The sequence below is a fragment of the Ustilago hordei genome, assembly GCF_900519145.1.
Source record: "Ustilago hordei strain Uho2 genome assembly, contig: UHO2_contig_05, whole genome shotgun sequence".
In the NCBI taxonomy this organism is placed as follows: Eukaryota; Fungi; Basidiomycota; class Ustilaginomycetes; order Ustilaginales; family Ustilaginaceae; genus Ustilago; species Ustilago hordei.
The window spans coordinates 1,173,596-1,194,579 of NW_024545279.1; the positions used below are offsets into that span (position 1 = coordinate 1,173,596).

At 49.9% G+C, this 20,984-nt stretch overlaps 3 protein-coding genes across 3 annotated transcripts; all 3 read right to left on the reverse strand.

Annotated features, from left to right (window-relative positions):
* Nucleotides 1-9,475: 9,475 nt before the first annotated feature.
* UHO2_03324 (uncharacterized protein) lies at nt 9,476-10,147 on the reverse strand (the record flags this gene model as incomplete). Its single annotated transcript, XM_041558239.1, has 1 exon — nt 9,476-10,147. One exon carries the CDS (start codon nt 10,145-10,147, stop codon nt 9,476-9,478), a length of 672 nt encoding a protein of 223 aa, XP_041414173.1.
* A 1,208-nt stretch (nt 10,148-11,355) lies between these two features.
* Nucleotides 11,356-14,079, reverse strand: UHO2_03325 (uncharacterized protein; the record flags this gene model as incomplete). The annotated part of the gene is made up of 1 exon (XM_041558240.1): nt 11,356-14,079. The coding sequence occupies one exon, from the start codon at nt 14,077-14,079 to the stop codon at nt 11,356-11,358; it is 2,724 nt and encodes a 907-aa protein (XP_041414174.1).
* Nucleotides 14,080-18,766: 4,687 nt separating this feature from the next.
* Nucleotides 18,767-20,461, reverse strand: UHO2_03326 (uncharacterized protein; the record flags this gene model as incomplete). The annotated part of the gene is made up of 1 exon (XM_041558241.1): nt 18,767-20,461. The coding sequence occupies one exon, from the start codon at nt 20,459-20,461 to the stop codon at nt 18,767-18,769; it is 1,695 nt and encodes a 564-aa protein (XP_041414175.1).
* Nucleotides 20,462-20,984: the final 523 nt, after the last annotated feature.

The window sequence follows — 20,984 nt, forward strand, 5'->3', positions numbered from 1 at the left end:
TGACGAGGAGTTCGAGCATATTAAGAATGAACTGAAAGTTTCAAAGGAACAACTATGGCATGAGCGTCTCAGACACCCAGGAAGAGACAAAGCCAGGACGATCATGAGTAAATTAAAGAATAAACATACCATGCATTTGGATCCAAACACCACTCTGACATGTGAGCAGTGCATACAATCCAAGAGCACAAGTGCCCGGATGGGGCAAGGTAGCGGTGAAAGAGCTGTGGGGCCCCTGGATCTCATCCACATTGACCTAATAATAGACTCGTCCCATGTGACAGAGTATACATGTACTCTGGTGCTAATCGATGATCATAGCAAATATGTGTATGCACAGCCATTGATGCGAAAGAGTCATGCATTCATGCAACTCAAAAGGATTGTTTCATTCCTGGAGACACAGATGGATCAGAAGCTAAAAGCAATCTGATCCGACCAAGGAACTGAATGGAAAAGCAACGATGCATTAGAGTGGTCATTAGAAAAGGGCATAGAGTGGCAAACCACCATGGGGTACAACAGCAAACAAAATGGATGGGTGGAGAGAATGAACAGGACCCTTGGAGAAAAAATGAGGACATTGCTAATGCAGAGGAGACTGCCAAAGAGGTTTTGGCCATATGCAATCAGAGCTGCAGCATTCAAAATCAACCTCACTCCAAGCATTGATAATGAGTTCCCTTATCAAGCAATGTTTGGCAAGTCGCCAGAGCGAGTTTTGAGACTCCTACAAGTGTTTGGTTGTCTGGCATGGGTAAACATACCCAAAGTCAAACGGGACAATAAGAAACTAGACCAGCAAGCCATCACATCCATTTTCTTGGGATACAGTCTAGAGAGAAAGGGCTGGCTTTTCTACAGCCCAGACTACAGCCCGAACATTTTTTGGAGCAATTCAGCTAAATTCATGGAATCCAAATGCTGGTCAGACAGGATGGAGTGGCGACCAGTTGACATGAAGACACCTCCAGCGATGATGACAGAGGAGGATTTCAAAGACCTAGGGTACAACGAGGAAAATATATTTGACAAAGCACATGAGGAACCATTGCAAGAATACATAGATATGGAGACAGTTTCAGAAGAGAGATCAAGCGAAGGAACAGCGGAGATGATGGAACCAGAACCAATTGCCGAAACTCAAATTGACAGTGAATTCTTGGGACTCATGGTGACGTGACTGGAACAGAAAAGGAACCTAGATCCAACCATACATGAAGCAATGAGTGGAGAGGATAGAAAACACTGGGAAGAAGCCATGCAAAAAGAGCTAGATGGATTGGAAGCAATGGGCATGTGGGAGATTGCTGACCTCCCAAAGGGTGCAAACACTGTCGACACATGTTGGGTACTCAAGATCAAAATGGATGCAAACCTCATACCAACAAAATTCAAAGCCCAGCTTGTGGCACAAGGTTTCACTCAACATGAAGGGGTTGACTACACAGAGGTTTTCACACCAGTGGCACCCATCCAATCCATCAGAGGGGTGATCACTGTTGCAGCAACACAGGATTGGGAAATAGATTCTATTGATGTAAAGCAGGCATACTTAAACTCTACCATACATCATGATGTATACCTCAAGCCTCCACCAGGAATCAAAATACCATCTGGAAAGGCCCTGAAGGTAGTGAAAGGTCTGTATGGTCTGAAACAATCAGGCCAAGAATGGAATATTGAGTTAGACTCACATCTCTGGACAATTGGGTTCCATTGCATGCCAAGCACACCATGCTTCTACTCAAGAGGGACAGGCGACAAGATTATGATCATCACAGCATACATGGATGACATGCTAATAACATCACCCAGTCATGATGAAGTAGATTGCACCAAGCAGGAAATCATGGACAAATGGGAGACACAAGACAATGGAAGGATCAAAGAATTTCTGGGTGTAAAGATCACACGTGATAGAGAACAGAAGAGGGTATCTCTGGATTTGACAGCATATATTGAAGCAATGGTGAACAAATGGCTAAGAGAAGCAAGTGGAAAATCCTGGATACCCATGTTGTGCATAGCAAACATTGCTGGGGGCGAGAGATGTGAACCTCAACAAGCAAAGGAATATCAAGAGCTAGTCAGTCAACTGTTATGGGTATCAAACACAGCCTGACCAGATATTGCCTTTGCTGTTGGCATATTGGCATGTTACATGTCGACCCCGATCAACAGCACATGGAAGGCAGCGATCCACATCGTGAAGTACCTGAACCAGACAAGTGGGTATCAATTGCATCTAGGAGGGTCGACGAATGAGCACTCGGGTGCACCGGTAATGACATATACCAATGCAAACTGGGCATCTGACCCCACAAATGGGCGAAGGAGTACTTCAGGGTTGATAATGTATGTATATGGATGTCCAGTAAGCTGGAGGTCACATGTTCAAAAGTGTGTAGCATTGTCGGCAGTTGAAGCTGAGTTCGTTGCTGCTTCCGAAGCAGTGAGAGAAGCATTGTTCTTTTCTTACCTGCTCCAGGATTTGGAGATCATGAACATTCAGCCCATACTACACACAGACAGTCAGGGGTGCATTCAGGTGAGTAAGGACCCAGCCAAACATTGGAAGCTGAAACATATCGACACATGGTACCATTTCATCCGTGACCACGTGCAAGGGGGTGACATGGAGATCAAGTACACCAGAACAGCAAACAACATCACGGATGTTCTGACAAAGCCTCTGCAGGGTCTCAACACCTCACGATTGGCCAGGATGATAGGCTTGGAGATCCCGTTGAAAGGGGGAGTTGAAGATGCATCGGCATCTCAAGCAATATGCACATGTCACAGCCAAGACACTGAAGTGCAGGGAGCTCACATAAGCAAGGAACACAATGAAGTAAGGGGTAGTTGTCATGGCGACAGTCTGGTGGCACCCAGTATCATAGCAATGCAGGGGTATGGATGAAGTGACACATCTTGTTTTGGGCATCACTAGAGTGGCGAATGGAGTATATATATGTGTTTGTCATTCAGGTCCACTCTATGAAAACTAAGCATTTTCAAGAAGTAACACAGCTGTATACGTGAGCTTGCTAGTGGCTCCGATCGGTCACGTTTTACTTGCAAATCTTCAATTCATATATACTCAATTGACTCAAGGAATGTGGCGAGAGCCTAGTGCTCTCTGTGAGAGATATATACATGTGAGCGGCACATGCCAAAGGTGGGAGTACTCCAACTTAATGATCTACCATGACAACGAGCGGGACTGTGTTGCACCCGATCTCTGGTGAGATCGGCTCGGCTCGATCTCTGATCAGATCAGTCATCTAACCGGATCGGCTCTGCCTGATCTCCGATCAGATCGGCCCCGCGTCATCCTTTGGCGTCGCACTGGATCGCAATCTCCAGCAATATCTGTTGAAGAATACAACTCTTTGACACCGTTTTGGGTCCCGATACTGGTGATTGGGGATAGTCTTAGTACAATGTCATCACTCTTTTAAGGCAGAAACATATACTAAATTGACTAAAGGAATGTGTGGTAGGTGCCTCAAGCTCCCTGTCTGATCTATATACAAAGTCCTGGTACATCCCAAGAGTGGGAGTATCCTACCTCATGACCAGCTATGACAACAAGTGGTACTCCGTTGTCCTTGATTCTTGCAGTATTGGCCCCTGACAATCTACAATCAGATCGTCTTTATCTGGTTCATCGCTGGATCTATTTTACTTGATCCAATCAATCTCCTGCTATCCCAATTTACTTTGCCCTTGTATCTCATCGGATCGTTTTCTTCAGCACCCCCTCTCGATCTGGTGTACTCCTTTAATACCACTAATCTGAGCAATTGTCAGAGATGCATGAGTGTTGGTGTGGTGAGTGGCTTGGTCAGTAGGTCAGCTAAGTTGTCACAGCTTTGAACTGGAGTGATCATGAGCCATTGATTTGCAATTTTGTCACACAAGAAGAAGTGAGCGATGTCGATGTGCTTTGTTCTCTTGAAGTGTTGAGGGTCATTCACAATAGCTCTAGCCCCCAATGAATCACTGTGTAGGACTGGCACATTTCAGTTGAAGGCCAGATCCCCTTTGTGAGAGTGGATGATTGATGTTTCAGCACTTACATGGATTCCAGTTGTCCTTGACACAGGCTGCTCCAATTCTTGTAGGAACATCGAGGCCCACAATAGTTCTCTGGCAGCTGCTGCCAAAGCCACATACTCAGCCTCTACTGAGCTATTCGCCACCATTTGCTGTAGATGTGAAGACCAACTGCATGTGAACCCATCAACCATGAAGACATATCCTGTAGTTGATCTCCTGCAGTCATGTGAGCCTGCCCAGTCACTGTCAGCCCATCCTGAGAGTATCAGTCCACCCGCTGGCACCTTCGTCAATAGACCAACCCTGGCAGTTCCCTTAAGGTATCTTAGGATTTGCTTGGCGGCTGTGAGATGCTCGCTTGAGGGGTTTGCAACAAATCGAGCACACCTGCCAACAGCAAAGGTGATGTCTGGCCAGCTTCCCTGAGCGATCCACAGGAGTGACCCCACTAGTGAGGCATAATGTCGAACTTCTTTGGCATTGGCTATGTATTCCTCTTGCGGCCTAAGCGTGTTGATGCCTTCAGTTGCTTTGATGCCTTCAGTTGCTGGTGTTGATGCCGTCCAAGCCTCGTCCAACCCGAACTTTGCTATGACCCCTTCGATGTACCCACTCTGGTCAATTGTGAGTGTCTGTGCTTCGTGATCGTAGTGTACATTCAACCCTATGATGTGAGAAACTTTGCCTTGGTCAGTGATGCTGAACATGCTCAACAGTTGCTGTCATATGGACTGGACTTGTGGGGCGGTTGTGCCAATGACAAGTAGGTTGTCCACATAGACTGCAAGGAGTATCATGGCATTGTTGGAACTGCATGTATACATGCATGGTTCTGCTCAACACTGTCTGAACCCGAACACTTGCAATTGTTTGTCAAGTGCCATGTGCCACAGGCGTCCAGCCTGCTTGAGGCTGTAGAGCACTTTCTTCAACCTGTAGCACTTGCCTTCTGTTGCCAGTGTCTCAAATGTTGGTGGTATTTGTACATGCATGTCTTTGTCAATCTTGCCATTTAGGAAGGCAGTGCTTACATCTAGTTGTATCGCATGCAATCCATATCGATGTGCAATAGTGAGCAGTATCCTAACTGTCTGCAAGCACACAACTGGGCTGAAGGTCTGGTCATAATCCAGACCTTGGCATTGGGCATATCCCTGTGCAACGAGGCATGCCTTGTACCATGTTGCCCTTTGTTGTGCATCAAGCTTGAGCTTGTAGACCCAGCAAACTCCAATGAGTTTCCCATCCTTGGGTATGTCTGTTAGCTCAAACATGTTCATTTTATCCATGCTATCCATCTCACTTGCCATTGCCTCCTGCCATTTATCCCAATCATCATGAGTCTTAGCTTTGCTGAGTGACAAGAGTTCCAGCAGGATGCTGTCAGCACTCTGTATCTGCTGACCGCTTGCCACAAGAGCTGTGCCATTCACTACTGTGGCTGCAAATGCTATTCAGTCAAGGTGGTTGTCGCTGACCATGGGCCCTTGTGTGTTTGAGCATGCCGCAGCAAATGCTGTGTAGCCAGGAGAGGCCAGTGGGTTGGACAACTCTGCATGATCAGCATCGGGTTCGAGTACGGAGTTGAGTATGGAGACATTGTCATACACATCGTCCATGGCATCGCTGCAAGGGGTCTCGAGCAGTGGTATGGACATCATAGTGTTGGGGTCCTGGATGGTGCTTCCTCCCCTGGCCACTGTTGCGTTGAGCTCTGCGTCCAGGTCAGCAGCAATAGCATCCAGGTCCACAATGACCTCACCTGCCTCTTCGATCTCCATCATCATCCTGTCCCAGACCTGGTCGAAGCTCAAGACATCCGAAGGCAACGAGTGTGTCCCTGCATCACACTGGTGTGAGTATGGATGCAAGGAAGGTGGGACTGTATCATCCAGATCCATCTCATTGGTGACATCGTCATGGGGTAGCCACATGTAAGATTGGAGAAGCTTGCTGTTACCAGTGATCACTGGTGGGTAGGAAGGATCAATGTTAGTGCCTGGCTGTTCAAACTCCAAGAAACGAACATCTCTGGTAACCACAATGTGATTGAGCTCAGGGAGCCAAACCTTGTGGCCCTTGACTGCATGGGGGGCATCAGAGAAGCCCAGGTATGTTCCTCAGAGGGCATGTGGATGGAGGTGTTTACTGACCACTGGGTGGTCACATAGCCATGTGGAGTGGGTGCTCCCTCTGAGGACGACATATGCCACACAGCCAAAATGTCGGATTTGTCATAACTCGGGACATTTGCCAAAGAAAAGCTCAAACAGAGTTAGGTTTCGGCATGTATTACCTGCAAGATGATTGTGAAGGAATGTTGCTTGTGCAATTGCATGTGGCCACCAGCATTCGCTCATCCCTGTGTCGAAGAGAAGGCTTCATGAGATCTTCTGAATGGTTTGGATTGCACATTCCACGAAGGTGTTATTGGTGTGATGCTGCATCAGTGAAGCGGTTACCTTCACTCCCATGGATGAGCAAAGGTTCCTGAAGGCAGTCGACCATAGCTCTCCTTGGTCAACATGGATCTCCCTAATCCCATGGTCTAGAACGACCTCAGAAGGTTCACAATGCATGGCAACCTTCATCTCGGAGAACCACCATGCTGCTTCCATAGAAGCTTCGCCTTTGTTGGTTAGGCCTCATGCCCACATCATTCCAGAGTAGGCATCATGTATGATAAGCACATACATAAATTTGTTATTGCCATGCAGTGGGCCCATCACATCCATCGAAACCAGTTCAAGTGGTTTCTCAATGTTTCTGGGATGAGCAATGGTCTTAGTGATTGCTTTGCTACATACACAAATGTCACAGAGCACGCCAGGATCTGTGGCTGGTGTTGAGGGGATGTCATGAGAGAGCATTACCGCTCATGTCTGTTGAGTTGATTCATGGCTAGCATGGCCTAGCTGTCGATGCCAAAGGACCGCTTTGTTATGACACCTGTGTGGTTGTGTCACGTTCATTGTCGTGGCTGTAAAGGCAAGTGTGATAGCTGGTTTAGGCATCCCATTGTCCCATATCACCATGGCAGTGGTGGGGTATCCATCTCCACTCATATGCATGCAGATCGCAAGACCATGCTTGTCTTGGACAGTGATGAGCTCTTCCTCGAAGATCACTTTTCCTTTTGCACACGTTACCAACTTCATGCTGATAAGGTTGGTCACGAGGTCAGGGACAAGTAGACAGTCATGGTATGTCATACATTCCCATTGGCATTTCTTAGAGCTAAAGTTCAGGAGGCTTACTGTACCACCTACCTTGGTAGCTAGTAGTTTTCCCCCATTGGTAGTGGTTATGCTCACTTCACTCTGTACATCCTGCCAGCCCTTTCCATATTGGGGAGAGTTGACCATGATGCAGGATGCCCCTGAGTCAAACATGAAAGGTACAAGCCTGGGCAGTATGTTAATGGGTGCTGGTCTGACTTCTGTAAAGAATGCCAAGCCTGGCACCAGATCCTAGGCATCCCAATCTCCTTCAAATGGTAACACAATGCATGCATTTGCACTACCTCTAGGGTCTGCCTTGATCCTTTTTTGTTTCCATTTTGCATGTGCTGCATCATCTGGGCATCAGTTGGCAGTGTGGCCTAGCTCGCCACAAGCCCAGCAATTGATCAACGTGGCCGCTCGTAATGCAGTGAGCTCTGACACCTCTGATCTAGGTGGCAAGAGCACAGGAGCACTTTTGGCTGCAAGCTCATAGCATTGGCATAGGATGTCAGTGACACCTTCTGCCAACTGTTTCTTTCCATTCAGTCTTTCATGCAGTATGAACACTGAGTTAAACAATGCATTTCTGTCTGAGGGTAGTGCATGCTTGAGGGTTCTATAGTGATGGTCTGGTGCCCAGGGGTCCTGCAAGTAGGCATGCAGTTCTGATATGTGGGCTTCCCATGTGGTAAGGAAGTCATATGCATGGCTGCCAACCTGGTCCCAGCACAGGGCATAGGTGGTGGCGAGGAGTTTGTACTCCTTGGTGGCTGAGTGTGCAGTGCACTTGTTTACTGCCCAGTCGAATAGATCTACAGTGATTGGTGTCAGGGGTCTCGCGCCTGAAACCCAGGTCGGTCTGTCGAGATACTTGGTGACTATCAAACTGTGCAACAGCTATTGTCTCGGTATTGGTCTCGATGAGCTACGTTGCTTGGTGACTATCAAGTTGTGTGATGACAGCAGGTGGTGTTCATTGTATATACTATCATAGGTTTCGGCTGACCTCTGTGGACACTCCATTCAGGGGTAGCTTGGCATGAACAATATCAATATGTAGGTTATGATGACACCAAGGTTTGGTGTGAGTGTTGATGATGATGAGGTTGATGGTGTTGGTGATAAGGTTGGTGAGTGTTGATGATGATGAGGTGGATGATGTTGGTGATAAGGTTGGTGAGTGTTGATGATGATGAGGTGGATGATGTTGGTGATAAGGTTGGTGGCATCAACACGAGTGTCCAGTGTGTTGACTGATGCTTGAAGTGATCCCCAGACCACAGTGGACTACTGCCTTCAGTTCTATCTTAATCCAGACCACTGGTTTGCTATGAACTGCCTTTGGATGTCAGGTAGTGGTGATACAACACATGCACTACAATGAGGAGCAATCTTGATAGATTACTACTATGCTGACTGAAACTAATGTATACTTATGCTGAAGTGATAATTAGTTATGGTGTGTGTAGAGTGGATGAGGATCCACTTGACCTTTGATGATGAGAAAGTATGGTTATATACCTCTTCACAGCATCGCCAGTGACGCTGCTCCTGCTCTCTCTCCAGAGAGTACCTTCTTCATCAAGTACTTGTACAGGGGGCCCCTCTAGCACCACTCCTGTCCTCCTTGAGCTATCAACTCCTTTGACACTGCTCCTCCTCCTTGCTATCCTGCTTGCTTGACACCCCTGTGCCTCCTGAGCTGTGTCGACTCCTTCGACACTGCTCCTCCTCCTCAGGACCTGCTTGCTGGTCTCCTATACACTGCTCCTTCTCCTTTGACCAGTGATGGTTCCTTTGACTCTTGTCTCTTGAGCCCCTGCATGGTAACCATCTGCATGCTCCTTGAGCTTGGTCCTCTTTGTGGCTGTGCCTGGCCCTCCTTGCATATGGGCCTGGTCCTCCTTTGCATGTGAGTCCATGGAAGTCCATGGTCTCCATGGAGACTGCACTATGACCATGCTCTCCACTGGTATCGACTAGATCTCCAATACCTGTGCTCCTTCCATATGAACCTGTGACCCTCCTGCTTCTTGAGCATTCAGGCCCATGACAATTGGCACCAGTCAATCGCCATGCTCTGTGAAGTACTCGGTGCACAGTTTGGGTGAGGAGCTACACATAATGATGGAGCTAAGCATGGAGTCTGCATCCTCAAAGGTTGTCATTTTTTGATCAAGAATGTTTCATGCGAAAGGGACAACTGACAGCATCACCAGCATCTTGCATTGCCATGCATGTACTGAGACTGTTCTAGGGTCAAGGAGGTCTTGTTCATCCCATCTCATCTTATCATTCAGACCAGAAAGTACCTTTAGGTGATGGTTAGTGAGCATGTTGAGTTCAGGGGTGGGTCCTGGTGTGGCATCACAACCAACTAGGCAGTGGTTGAACTCGACTTGGTCGAAGGTGGGGGTATCACCTCTGGCAGAGATGGACGTTTCTACCTTGGTCAGGTAGCTCTGTTCATCATTATGGCCAGGGTTCATTGGGCCTTCAATCTTAATGTTGAGGATGTGAGATGCATCCCATTGTTTGTTGGCAACAAACAGGTTTGCTCTGGTTCGCATTTGCCTGCCTAGCTCAATTCGATTGGCAAATGGGCCCAGACTGTGCATGGCTTTGTATAGTCTGCTAATACATTTGACAAGGATAGACAGAGGTGTAATCATTTGCTCTTCATCTTCGTTGATAGTGAACTTTAGTAATTTGCTGTCCTTAGGGGCCTTGGGTGTACCATAGATTTCATCCTCCATAACTTGGTTGAAATGGTCTTGGACCATCTGAGGTAACTGTGGTAGTAGGTCCCACATAGGGGCAACAAAAGAGCCATACATAGAGTAGTCTACTTTTGACATGTTATTATCATATCAGCTTGTTGGGCTCATAACCTGTTGAAGAATATGACTCTTTGACACCATTTTGGGTCCCAATACTGGTGATTGGGGATAGTCTTAGTACAATGTCATCACTCTTTTAAGGCAGAAACATATACTAAATTGACTAAAGGAATGTGTGGTAGGTGCCTCAAGCTCCCTGTCTGATCTATATACAAAGTCCCGGTACATCCCAAGAGTGGAAGTATCCTACCTCATGACCAGCTATGACAATGAGTGGTACTCTGTTGTCCCTGATTCTTGCAGTATTGGCCCCTGACAATCTATGATCAGATCATCTTTATCTGGTTCATCACCAGATCTATTTTACTTGATCTGATTGATCTCCTGCTATCCCGATTTACTTCGCCCTTGTATCTCATCGGATCGTTTTCTTCAGCAATATCATGTAAGAGCTAAGTACAAGACGATGAACAGTATATATGTGTGTCTCACAGCACTCTGCATATGCGTGTATGATACAGAGGTATGCTACGACTGAAAGGTAACGGGAAAACTATCTCCTCCTCCTCCGGTATCGTGTAGCCAATATGCCGACGCCTGTCGCAACAGTCGGTCCGGGTCAACATGGTGTATATCCCAATGAGCGGAGATGGCGAAAGTGTGAGATTTAACTAGGGCTCAAATGCTTTCACTGAATTCAACAATTTCGTACGGCTGAAAGCTAGCTCTTGCCGGCTGGCACAGACGCTCTCTCTCAGCTCCTCATACCGCGTCATTGCAGAAGTGCTTCAATCCGACTAGCAATCAAACTCGCTGTTCCCTTCGAGACGACACGTACGCAAAGCATCACACAAGGGGCAGATTGATCACCAGTGATTCGAAAGATCGGGTGGGATAAAGTACAAGGGAGAGCGAATACATGGAAGAGGTAATATTGCATTCCGTCGAGAGTACAAGATGCGTGTATTATATCAAAGGACCCTAGAACAAGAATACATAAGCCGTGATGAAGAGTGAGACCACCAGAGAGAGAGAAACAGAGAAACAGAGAGAGAGAGAGAGAGAGAGAGAGAGAAGAGAGAGAGAAAAGAGAGAGAGAGAGAGAGAGAAAAGAGAGAGAAAGAGAGAGAGAGAGAGAGAGAGAGAGAGAGAGAAATAGAAAAGAGAGGGGAGAGGGAGAGACTGGTTGATGGGCAGGACGTCTGGAGGAACTACTTGTGACATGTTCACATGTTGCCTCCGCCCATGCTGTTCATGCCGCTGCCTTGATGCTGGTGCGGATTGCCGTCAAGCGAGCCTCGATTCGCAAAGCCGCTCGGCGAGCCTGCCATCATGCCCTGCATGTTCATCCCAGGCGGCACCATCTGGATACCCTGAAGCTGACCGCTGTCCGCTCTGTTGAAAGGATGAGGGTGACCGTGAGGCATAGAGTGACCGGGTGGCATCATGTGCGCACCCATACCCACGTTCATACCGACACCGCTTGCAGGTGTCATGCCACCACCTTGAACCATCATCGAACCAGCTGCCAAGTTGGGATCACCGCCCTTGCGTTTGATCTTCTTGGCCCATCGCAGACCACAAGCGTTGCAGAGCGTCTTTGGTCCCAAGGGACCTTTACGCCATTCGGGCGAGTCGACACGTCCACAATCCGTGCAGACGTGATCGCCATCGTCCTGCTTGGGCTTCTTCTTGCGTCGTGCGTCATCCGCCGGATTCGCTGCTCCATCCGCACCTGCCCCGCTGGTGTTGTTCTGGCTTGCTGAGGCTTCCTCGTCCGACTCGTCGCCTGTAGAGACGCCGAGACCGGCCAACACGTCGTCCCGGGCGTTGTTGGTGCGCATGAGCGGACTTGTCGGATGCGACCCGATCGAGTTTTGCCGCGAAGCATGACCTGGCTGTTGACCAGCCTGCTGTCCTTGCAGAATGCGCCCGTCGGGCCGGATAGCAGCAGCGCCAAACATCGGGTTGACCGGATTCACCCAGCCTCCAGCCATAGCGTCGTTCTCGAGCTCTTGCTTGAGCAAATCCGGATGGTAGGCAGCGGCGAAGGAGCGACCTTGGTCGTGATCTGGGCCAGTCAAGTCCATATCGGCGATGAGCAGACGCAATTTCTCATTCTCAAGCTTGAGTTCGAGGAAAGAGTCAAGCATGCTCGTGTTTTTGCTCGGGTACGGTCTTGCCGAGCAGAAGAAGCACTGCAGCTGCGAGCGTGAAGAAGTGGTGGCGTCACTTGTCGCTGTTTGCAGCGGTTGTTCCTGGCTGAGCGGATGCGCAGCTTTCGACGAGGTTGAAAGGTTAGGCGCCATGTTCTCAGCCTTGACCTTGCGCTTTTTCGGCTCGCCGTCCGCTCCGTTGGAAGCAGCATTGTCGTCGTCGTCTGCTTGCTCGCCGTTTTTTTCCTTAGATGCTGCATCGCCCGCCCCATTGGTGCCTGTCGCAGGTGCTGGCTCTGGCGGGAAGTAAGGGTGGCCTGTCGCCTCAAACACAATGTAGTCGCCATCGCGCGTGAAAGCATCGCCATGCTCCATCTCACTGCGACGCTCGTTGCTTCGTTCCTTCTCCTCGGCAGTGTCCCCTGCGGACGAGTCGTTGTCGTTCGAGGAAGACTTTTCGCCCTTCTTGTTGGAGGAACGCATCGATTTGGGCTTGGTCTTGAAGCGGTAGTAGGTCAAGAGCTCGCCCTTGCTGCTACGCATCCGGTCAATCTCGCGTTCGAACGAGGCGACATCCTGAGGGTGGATGAACTCTGTAAGCTTGCGTCCTTTCAGCTCTTCGCTCGTCCACCCTGTCAATCCTTGCACACTTGGGCTGGCAAAGAGGACGGTGCCTTCAGGATCCAACACATGGACGAAATCGAGCAACTCTTCCACGACACGTCCTGTCCAGCCCTTGCGCTTGGTGAAATCAGTCGCCGCCGAAGAACCGCTCGCACTGACATCGACGCCGCGGAGGATCTGACTGCCGAGACCAGGAGGATGGCTTGCAGCGTGTCCTCCGAGCGCCGATAGAGCCTGGGAACCGGCGAACGAGTGGCTGTGTTGTTGACCTGCTGGGTAGATGGATGGTGGTCGCGGATAGCCAAGACCGCCTCCGTAGGCACCCTGTACACCACCGGTGCCGAGCTTGATGCTGCTGATGGAACGCTGTCCTAATCCGGGCGGAGCCGCCAACTCGGAGCCGCTGCAAGATCTGCGATGGCGGAAGGGCGGTCGAGTCAACGGCTGTCCATCTGGTCCAAAACCTTGCATGAGAGTGGACCCCATGCTGTTAAGATCGCTGATGCCGCTGCTGCTGTCGTGATGCATCAAGATGGGCTTTTGTCCAGATTGCATCTGGGCTGGGTTGATGGGTGCACCGGCAAAAGTCATGCGTCTGCGCTTGCCCTGACCCGAGTCCTCACTGCTATTGGAACCGGGCCCATCTGGCTCGTATCCATTCATGTTGGCACGGTAGTCAGCGTTATTGGGATCGCGCATCGACATGCCTACATTGGGATCAACGCCATTTTGCTGCATGTAGTCTGGCATCCAATTGCCGTCGTTCTGCTGACCCAGTTGCGAAGGATCGTTGATCTTTTGCGATTGACGCCTCGACCCTGGTGCAGAGGCGGACCCGTTGAAGCCGAGATGGTCGTAGGCGGCTGCGGATGCGGCGGGGTCGATGCCATTTTGACTCATGTTGGGAATGAAGCGCTGTGATGGATCTCCCATGCCAGAGTGTTGTGACATCATCATCTGGGACGGGTGGGAAAAGTTTTGGTTGGAATTGTTCGGATCAAAGCTGGCAAAGGCTTGGTTAGCCATCTCATTTGAGGCGGTGCCCTGGAACATGCTTTGCATCGCCTCTTGGCTCAATTGCCCGTCGGTGTTGAAGAAAGGTGGGTTGAAGTTCTGCTGCTGCTCTTGCTGCTGTTCGGCCGTAGGGCGGTTCCAATTTTGACTCTGCATGGCTGCGGATGAGCAATGAGCGCTCGGCGCGGTTGCTCCGGGGTGAGATTCTCCAAGAGGAATGTATCTGACCGTAGGAAGGGGTGAGACGGAATCAACACCTGAATTTCAGTCGAGTGTTGTCAAGTCACGGGTTGGAGTTGTTGGTGGTGACGAAGATCAAGTGCAGATTGGAGACAGCATGTATGTCGATTGCTGAGGTAGTGGTCGGGAGATGATTTGATGTAGCTTGCTTTCTTACGTCGATGTCAGAATATCCCTTGATGACGTCTGCAATGCTGAATTGGGCTACAGGCGGGCGATGGAAGGGCTGTCGAGATGAAGAGAGTGCAGTCTGAGAGAAAGTGCTGGACGTATGATGAAAGGCGAGGCTTGGAAACTTCCGATGCAGTCGCTGTCAGAGGTCGTAGGAAGAGGATTTGGATATAGGATCCATGTAACAGCACCGTCTAGATAGATTCGGCACAGTCGAGAAGCTGGATGCCGAACAAGGATGGGCGGTGGATTACCGGTTCGGTCTGCGGAGAGGCGATGGTCGACCTAGGGAGAGAGTTTGTGTTTGAGAGCGAGAGATCCTGGATCGATGATTGCCAACGAATGGATCGATGGGCGTGGCTGCCCTTCTGTTGACGGAGAGTGGTCGCGGAGAAGAGTCTGTGTAGGATGGAAGGGCGACGGAGATAATGGTAGTTGAGAGGTGATGGTCGTGGTCGTGGTCGTCGATGGTTTCAAAGGTTAGGCCGAGAAGGATTATGACGACAACTGCAGATGGGAAGCTGCTGCTTGGTCGATCTGGATGGAGGCAAAGACGATAACGGCAAAGAGAAGGGCAAGGCGACGGTCTCAAAGCGAGGCGAAACAGTTGAATACAAAGGAAGCACACACGGGTTTCAGAGTGGGCCAGATACAGTGTACGGGCTAGCGGACCTAAAAGATAAAAATAAACACAAAAAAGAAAAGAAAAGAAAAAAAAAAAAAAAAAAAAAAAAAAACACACAAGAAAAAGGAAAGCGGGGTTTTAGGAACTGAAGGTTGCTGCCCAATGCCACCCTCAGGCGGACGAACGAGAGCTCGGTGTATGAGCTAGGTTAAACTTCACTAAACGTTTGGCTTTGCTTTCACTTGCCGGAGCCTCGCACTGTCTCAGCACAAGTACAAGCACAAGCACAAGCACAAGCACAAGCGAGAGGCAACTACTGTAGAGGGCAAAAGCGGCGAGCTTGAGCTCGTGCTCTTGCTCTTGCTGGTGTTCTGGTGTTCTGGTGTCGTTTTTACGCCGACTCTCTCGCTTTGCGCACTTCACCTCAGGATTCCGTTTGGATAAGGGAAGAAGAAAAGGAAAGCAAACCAACCTTTTCGCAATTTCCATGCTTTTTTCTTGTCGATTTTCTATCGCCTCGTAAGCTCTGCTCAAGTGCCTTCTTGGCTTTGTCCTCTCCTCGCGTCGTGGACAGCTGCTGCACGATTGAGCAGAGCAGAACACAGCAGACCACGTACTTGCACTAACTTGGACTCACCCTCATACACAGTCCTCTAGTCCTCGAAATGGGCTCTTCCAAACGTGACTCTGCGGTTCCTCAAGCAAGGTCAAACGCCGAAAAAAGTGCTTGCATCAACGCAGACAATGGAGCCAACGATTCTTACAATGCATTTGATACACTACCTTCACATGTTGCTCGACTTCGTCCTGATGTCGTACATGAGATTGTAAGCATCAACAATGGTCGACTCGACGAACCAAAGTCTATCGCTCTCATTATCCGAAGACACAGTGATACGGATTCAAAGATAAAATACTTTGCTTGCTCCTGGGTCGTGCCGAGAGCTTGTCTTTAATACACAACTGTGTCAATTGGTGGCAACCAGAATAAGAAGAGAGAGGGAGCCTCAATTGACGCCGGTCAGGGTCTCAGGGTCCTCTCTATTGTTTGAGCCAAAACAAGAACATCTTTCAAGGGTCTCCGACGCCGATGCGGTGCGGTACAGAATTTATTATTCAGAGCGAGCCTGTTCACGCGCCTCTTTCTCAAACGCTTGGCCAGGGCAACGAGGCAGGCAAGAAGATGCAAGTACAATTTTGCCAGAGAGAGGTGCCGAAACAGTGCACCCGCTTGTGCCTGTGCACAGAGCCTCCGTTGTTTGGCCTAGCACTAAGCTTGGCTCGCATCGACCCGCGGCGTCAGGTGCCATTCTACCATGAACCATGTTTTCTGTCCGCACGATAACAACCTACAAATGCACAACACGATGCCTTGCAGACGCCTCTGAATGAGCGTGCTGCTGTCCTGTACCACAAGAACGACAGCTGTGACGTCAAGTTGGTACTTTCAGCATGTTACCCAAGACCATCCCTGCGATGAGTGAAGCGACATGCTCAACTTGTCATGCATCCACTTCTCAGCGAAAAGCACCGCGCTAGATGGCTTGGAGCCGCTTCTGGCCACGATCAGACGCAAATTCGGTCAACATCTGGTGCAGCGTGCAAGAAGCAAGGCGACAAGTCCGTGCAACACCGCCTCTGCCGGACAAAGCTTCATGCCCTGCAAAAGTTATCAAGGTCGAGCAAGCCAACAGGACTGCCCTAAGCTGTGCCCTGTTGTTTGAGTCGGTTCAGTGCCTATCCATGCTACATAATAGCTTCAGCGCTTCCTTTGCCAATCGCAGGTCGCCGGTGAGTACAGCCCATCTTCGGCCCGATGGAGCCTGTTGTCGTGACGAGGTCCAAGGACCGTCCCCCACACTGAGCTTCTTCTTTCCATCAATCAGCCTTTGAGCTGTGCCAACATTTTCTGCGATACTATGGGTCCCATTGGCAGTCACCAGCCATACTCTCTGATCGGATTTCCTCCTTCAGCCCAAGCCTTGCAACAATAGGAACTCTTAAACGTTGTGGGACTATGAGGATCTTGCCTGCTGCCTGATCAATTTGATAATTCGGTAGCAGTCATCTCCTACTCAAGTCTGCAATCCTTCCCGACCGGCTTCAGACGTATCCAATGTCCACGACGTCATCGTCCTCCTTACAACATGGTCCTACCGTCGCAACTGTGCGTTCCGTTGTTGATCAGAAGGTCGTCCAAGCTGTCACGGTATCACCACGGCAGCATCTTTCCATCTATTATTTTTTTCCCCTCTTTTTTCTTTTTTTTTTTTTTTTTTTTTTTTTTTTTCTTTTTTTTCTTTTTTCTATTCTTTTCGAATTTTTATTTTTATTTTATTTTCAGTTTCTTCTATCGGTGAAAATGAAAAAAATTGTACCAGATGAGAGTGATGAAGATTTTCCATTGGACCCAAGGGTCCTGTTTGCGCCACACTACCCGCCACCGAGTCGCTTACAATTCGTCTAAGCGGCAGAAACCGGGCCGTGCCCCCATTTTTTTGACATGTGAGAATGATCACTGCGGCAACTCCCAAAGTATGAAGGTGATCCAAAGCAAGCCGAAAAGGATGGACACTGCCATCATATCGATTCGTATGATGTGCGTGGCGTCTCCATGTACGTCGTTGATCACATGCACCAACCAAGGTTCCAGGCCGAGGTTTTTGCGTCAGGAGACAAGCGATAGATCAGCCTCAACCAAACCACTCAAGTGTTCACATGTGGTTGCCATCTGGAGCGGAGCTCAACGACAAATGCAAACGCTTTCTGATCAAGTAAGCACCTTCAACCCATCCTGTCTCTAGTCTCCTCGCTCGACTTCTCCTTTCCAGAAGTTGACCACATGTGCATGCTTTTAGTTGACCGGTCGCCTTGAACTCGACCCAATGCAACAAGTTAGCGCGCGCCTTTCTTCTGTCTCGAAGCTTCTTCTCGATCCTGTGTTGGGCGGGCGAAAGAAGTAGTCTTGGCAACGAAGAGTTGAAAAATTCTTCTTACCCAATGATAGCTGCGAAAGGGGAATACTTTCGGAAGGCATTCTACCCGTAAACGAAAAGAGCCGAAGCGCTTTCAACATGCGTGTCACGATCGAATTCTGCTTAAGCTGCATCATCCTGGGGACTTCTTCACGGCGACCCAATCACCGAACCCGCTACCGAGCTATGTGCCCTTGTGCCCTCGTCTCTGCTTGACGCACTCGACGTCTGGAGCAGGTCATCCACGGAAGCTGTTAGACCTTTGCAAGTTCGCGGAACCGGTGGTATTGCAAACTGTAGTGGCCGCAGCCATGATTGCTCACGATGTTGACACACTAATATGCGATCGTCGAAGGCGGCGCAAGTAACGTGACTGGCCCATAACGGGGACAGGCCCATCACTGGGTTATGAATAGAAATTATGCACGAGCTTGTAGTCAACGTCACGTGCACGACTTCAAATCTCGAGAGAGACTTGTATTGCTGACTCCTTTCAACGGTCTGACCCCGTTATGCGCCAGTCACGTGATAGCCCAGAAGGTTCACCTGATCAAAGGCGACCGAAAACCTGGAAGCACGGTCGGTGACTTCTTTCGAGGCTCGTGATTGCATGCATCTCAGACAAGCTCATACCCCTGTATTCTCATTGTGCGTTCGGTGTTCATCATCGTGAGCTTGATGCTACGTAGGTCATCGGTGATGCGAGACAAAGTTTGAAGGATCAATAGTCAAACGAAATCTTTCCAAGCTCGCAGGCGTATTGATTGATCAAGATGTGGCGAACGTTTTGGTCTACAGAGCGTCCAAGAATGAGCTATGATCGGATTGACGTCTACTCCTCGTCTCCTTCATCCTCATCATCAGTAGTAACAGGTAGATCACCCAACACTAGCCCTTCAACGATCAGACTTGTTCCTTGCGACAGTCCGTCCACATCCTGCAGTCTCGCTGACCCTTCCTGATCAAACTCGATTCGCTTCCTAGGATATCCGATCACCAAACTGAACTTGTATGTGTGTTCATATCCTTCTGGCTTCTGCCCTATAGTTCCACCACAGCTTCCATTCTCTGCAACCGCCGCGGACTCAACAAACGCAAACACCGCTTCCACCGTGTCTGTGCTTGCAAAGCGACGGATCAATGTCTTTCCACTTGGCAGTCGGAAGCTGAACCTGACCGAATCTGACGCCGAAGCAGGCTCTACAGGTACAAGGTTGTGCAGTGCCCACTTCTGCCATGCCTGTTGCTTCCGCTGGAGCGCCTCTTTCTGTTCCTGTTCCTCGCGTGCTCGCTGTACTTCCAGAGCCTTGAGCCTTTCCTCTTCACGCTTACGAGTGATCCGCTCAGCATCACGTTTACTCGCTTCTTGATAAGCTCGATCTTGCTCGGCGCGTAACTGACGTTCCAACTCTCGTCGGCGTTTCTCTGCTCGCAGTCTCTCCAGGTAGTTTCGCGTCCTAGGCAGAAGCACGTCTGAGATGTGAGATGCGATCACACCAGCAGATGTTGCTGTTGCAGGTGACCCCTCGAGTCTTGACAGTACAGCTGCTCGCGGTGAGGATGAGGAAGAAGAGGATCGGCTTGCAGGTCGTGGAGGTTGAAGTGCGATGAAAGCGACGAAGGGGTAAGTGCTGGCTTGCAGTGTGGTTGCCACTTGGTATGCTTCTCGCTCTCGAACGTCGCCGCCCCAGACAACGAAGTCGTCTCGTGAGAGAAGGTCGACCAGGTCGCCATCTGTGAGTGTATGTTGCTTGAAGCGGTCGACGTCGCCATGCTCATGACTGATAAGGACGATGGCGAGGATCTTGATCTGTTCCTTGGCCGCACGAAGCGCATCGGCGTAGCTTCCGATGAAGAACGGCGGGAGTCTCTTTGGTGTAGGTGCACGAGTCTGATCCGAACTTTCTGTTTCATTTACATGTAAACGTGATGTGGTGCCGCCAGTCTGTTTCTCGAGTTCCCGCACGAAGTGTTCTGCTGATGTACGAGGATCAGCGCGTCCAAGTCCCCTTGAGCTACCGCTGACACCGAAGAGAGAGGGGAACAACGCTCTGATCCGCAAGACCCGAGCCAAGAAGAGCAACAAGCCAGATGCCAGCGAAAGAGGGAACGTCAAAGCAGTCCAGATCATCTGTGCTACACTCATCGGCCCGCTGTCGTTTGCTCTCGGATAGCGACGCAACCCTGCTCCGCCAGGCAAGCCGCTGGGTGCACCAGTGCCGCCATTTATCGAACGACCATAGCCTGATCCTGCAAACATCGAGGGATGATCCAGATCCATCGAGCCACGCATGCGAGAATTTTGAGCGAAAGATCTTGCTATGGTCTCGTCGTCCGCTCCACTCCTCCGGCGCTCCGCCGCGCTATCTTCCTCCACTAATCGTGCTGCACGAGTGGCATCCCAACCTTCGACCTCGAGCAGAGTTGCTAGCATGTCATCGTCGGGGGCTGACCCGGACGAGCTTTGAAGGATGGTGCGCAGGCTTGCTATGGCATCCTGCTGGCTTGCTGTGCGCTGACTCGTCATGATTGCGTTCTCTTCCGAGGGCGACTCGCGTTGACTACTGGCAACTAAGCGCCGTCTATCTACCAGTGTTTGGGCCTCCAGACGTATGTGGTCCTTCGTGGCACCGGCACCTTTCCTCTACGAACAGACGTATTCCTTGGTCCGATGCATGTATGCGCAGTGAAGCGTCTGACGCTGTAGGCTGGTTCGGCCCTATCAAGGTCTTCGAAGTCTGGTCTGCAGCTCTTTCGATGCGCTTGGGAGTCTCGAGAACGCCTGGCCCCTGCGAGTAAAAGGCTTGTTGTGTCGAGAGGTCGATGTCGTTGTTGAAGAAGGGTGACTGTGCTTCCAGATGTAGACAGGCGCAATCCTCCACCTCACACACAGCCTGCAACACAGTAAGCTGAAGAGCCGTGCACGCTTTCACCTTCGGCCCGCATTCGACAACGCCGTTCACGAAATCGGGAAGATCTCGGTAATTTAAACTTCGGAAGTCGGATTTCGTTTGCACCTTTTCTTTTTCCTCGTTCAGCTTCTGGCTGCT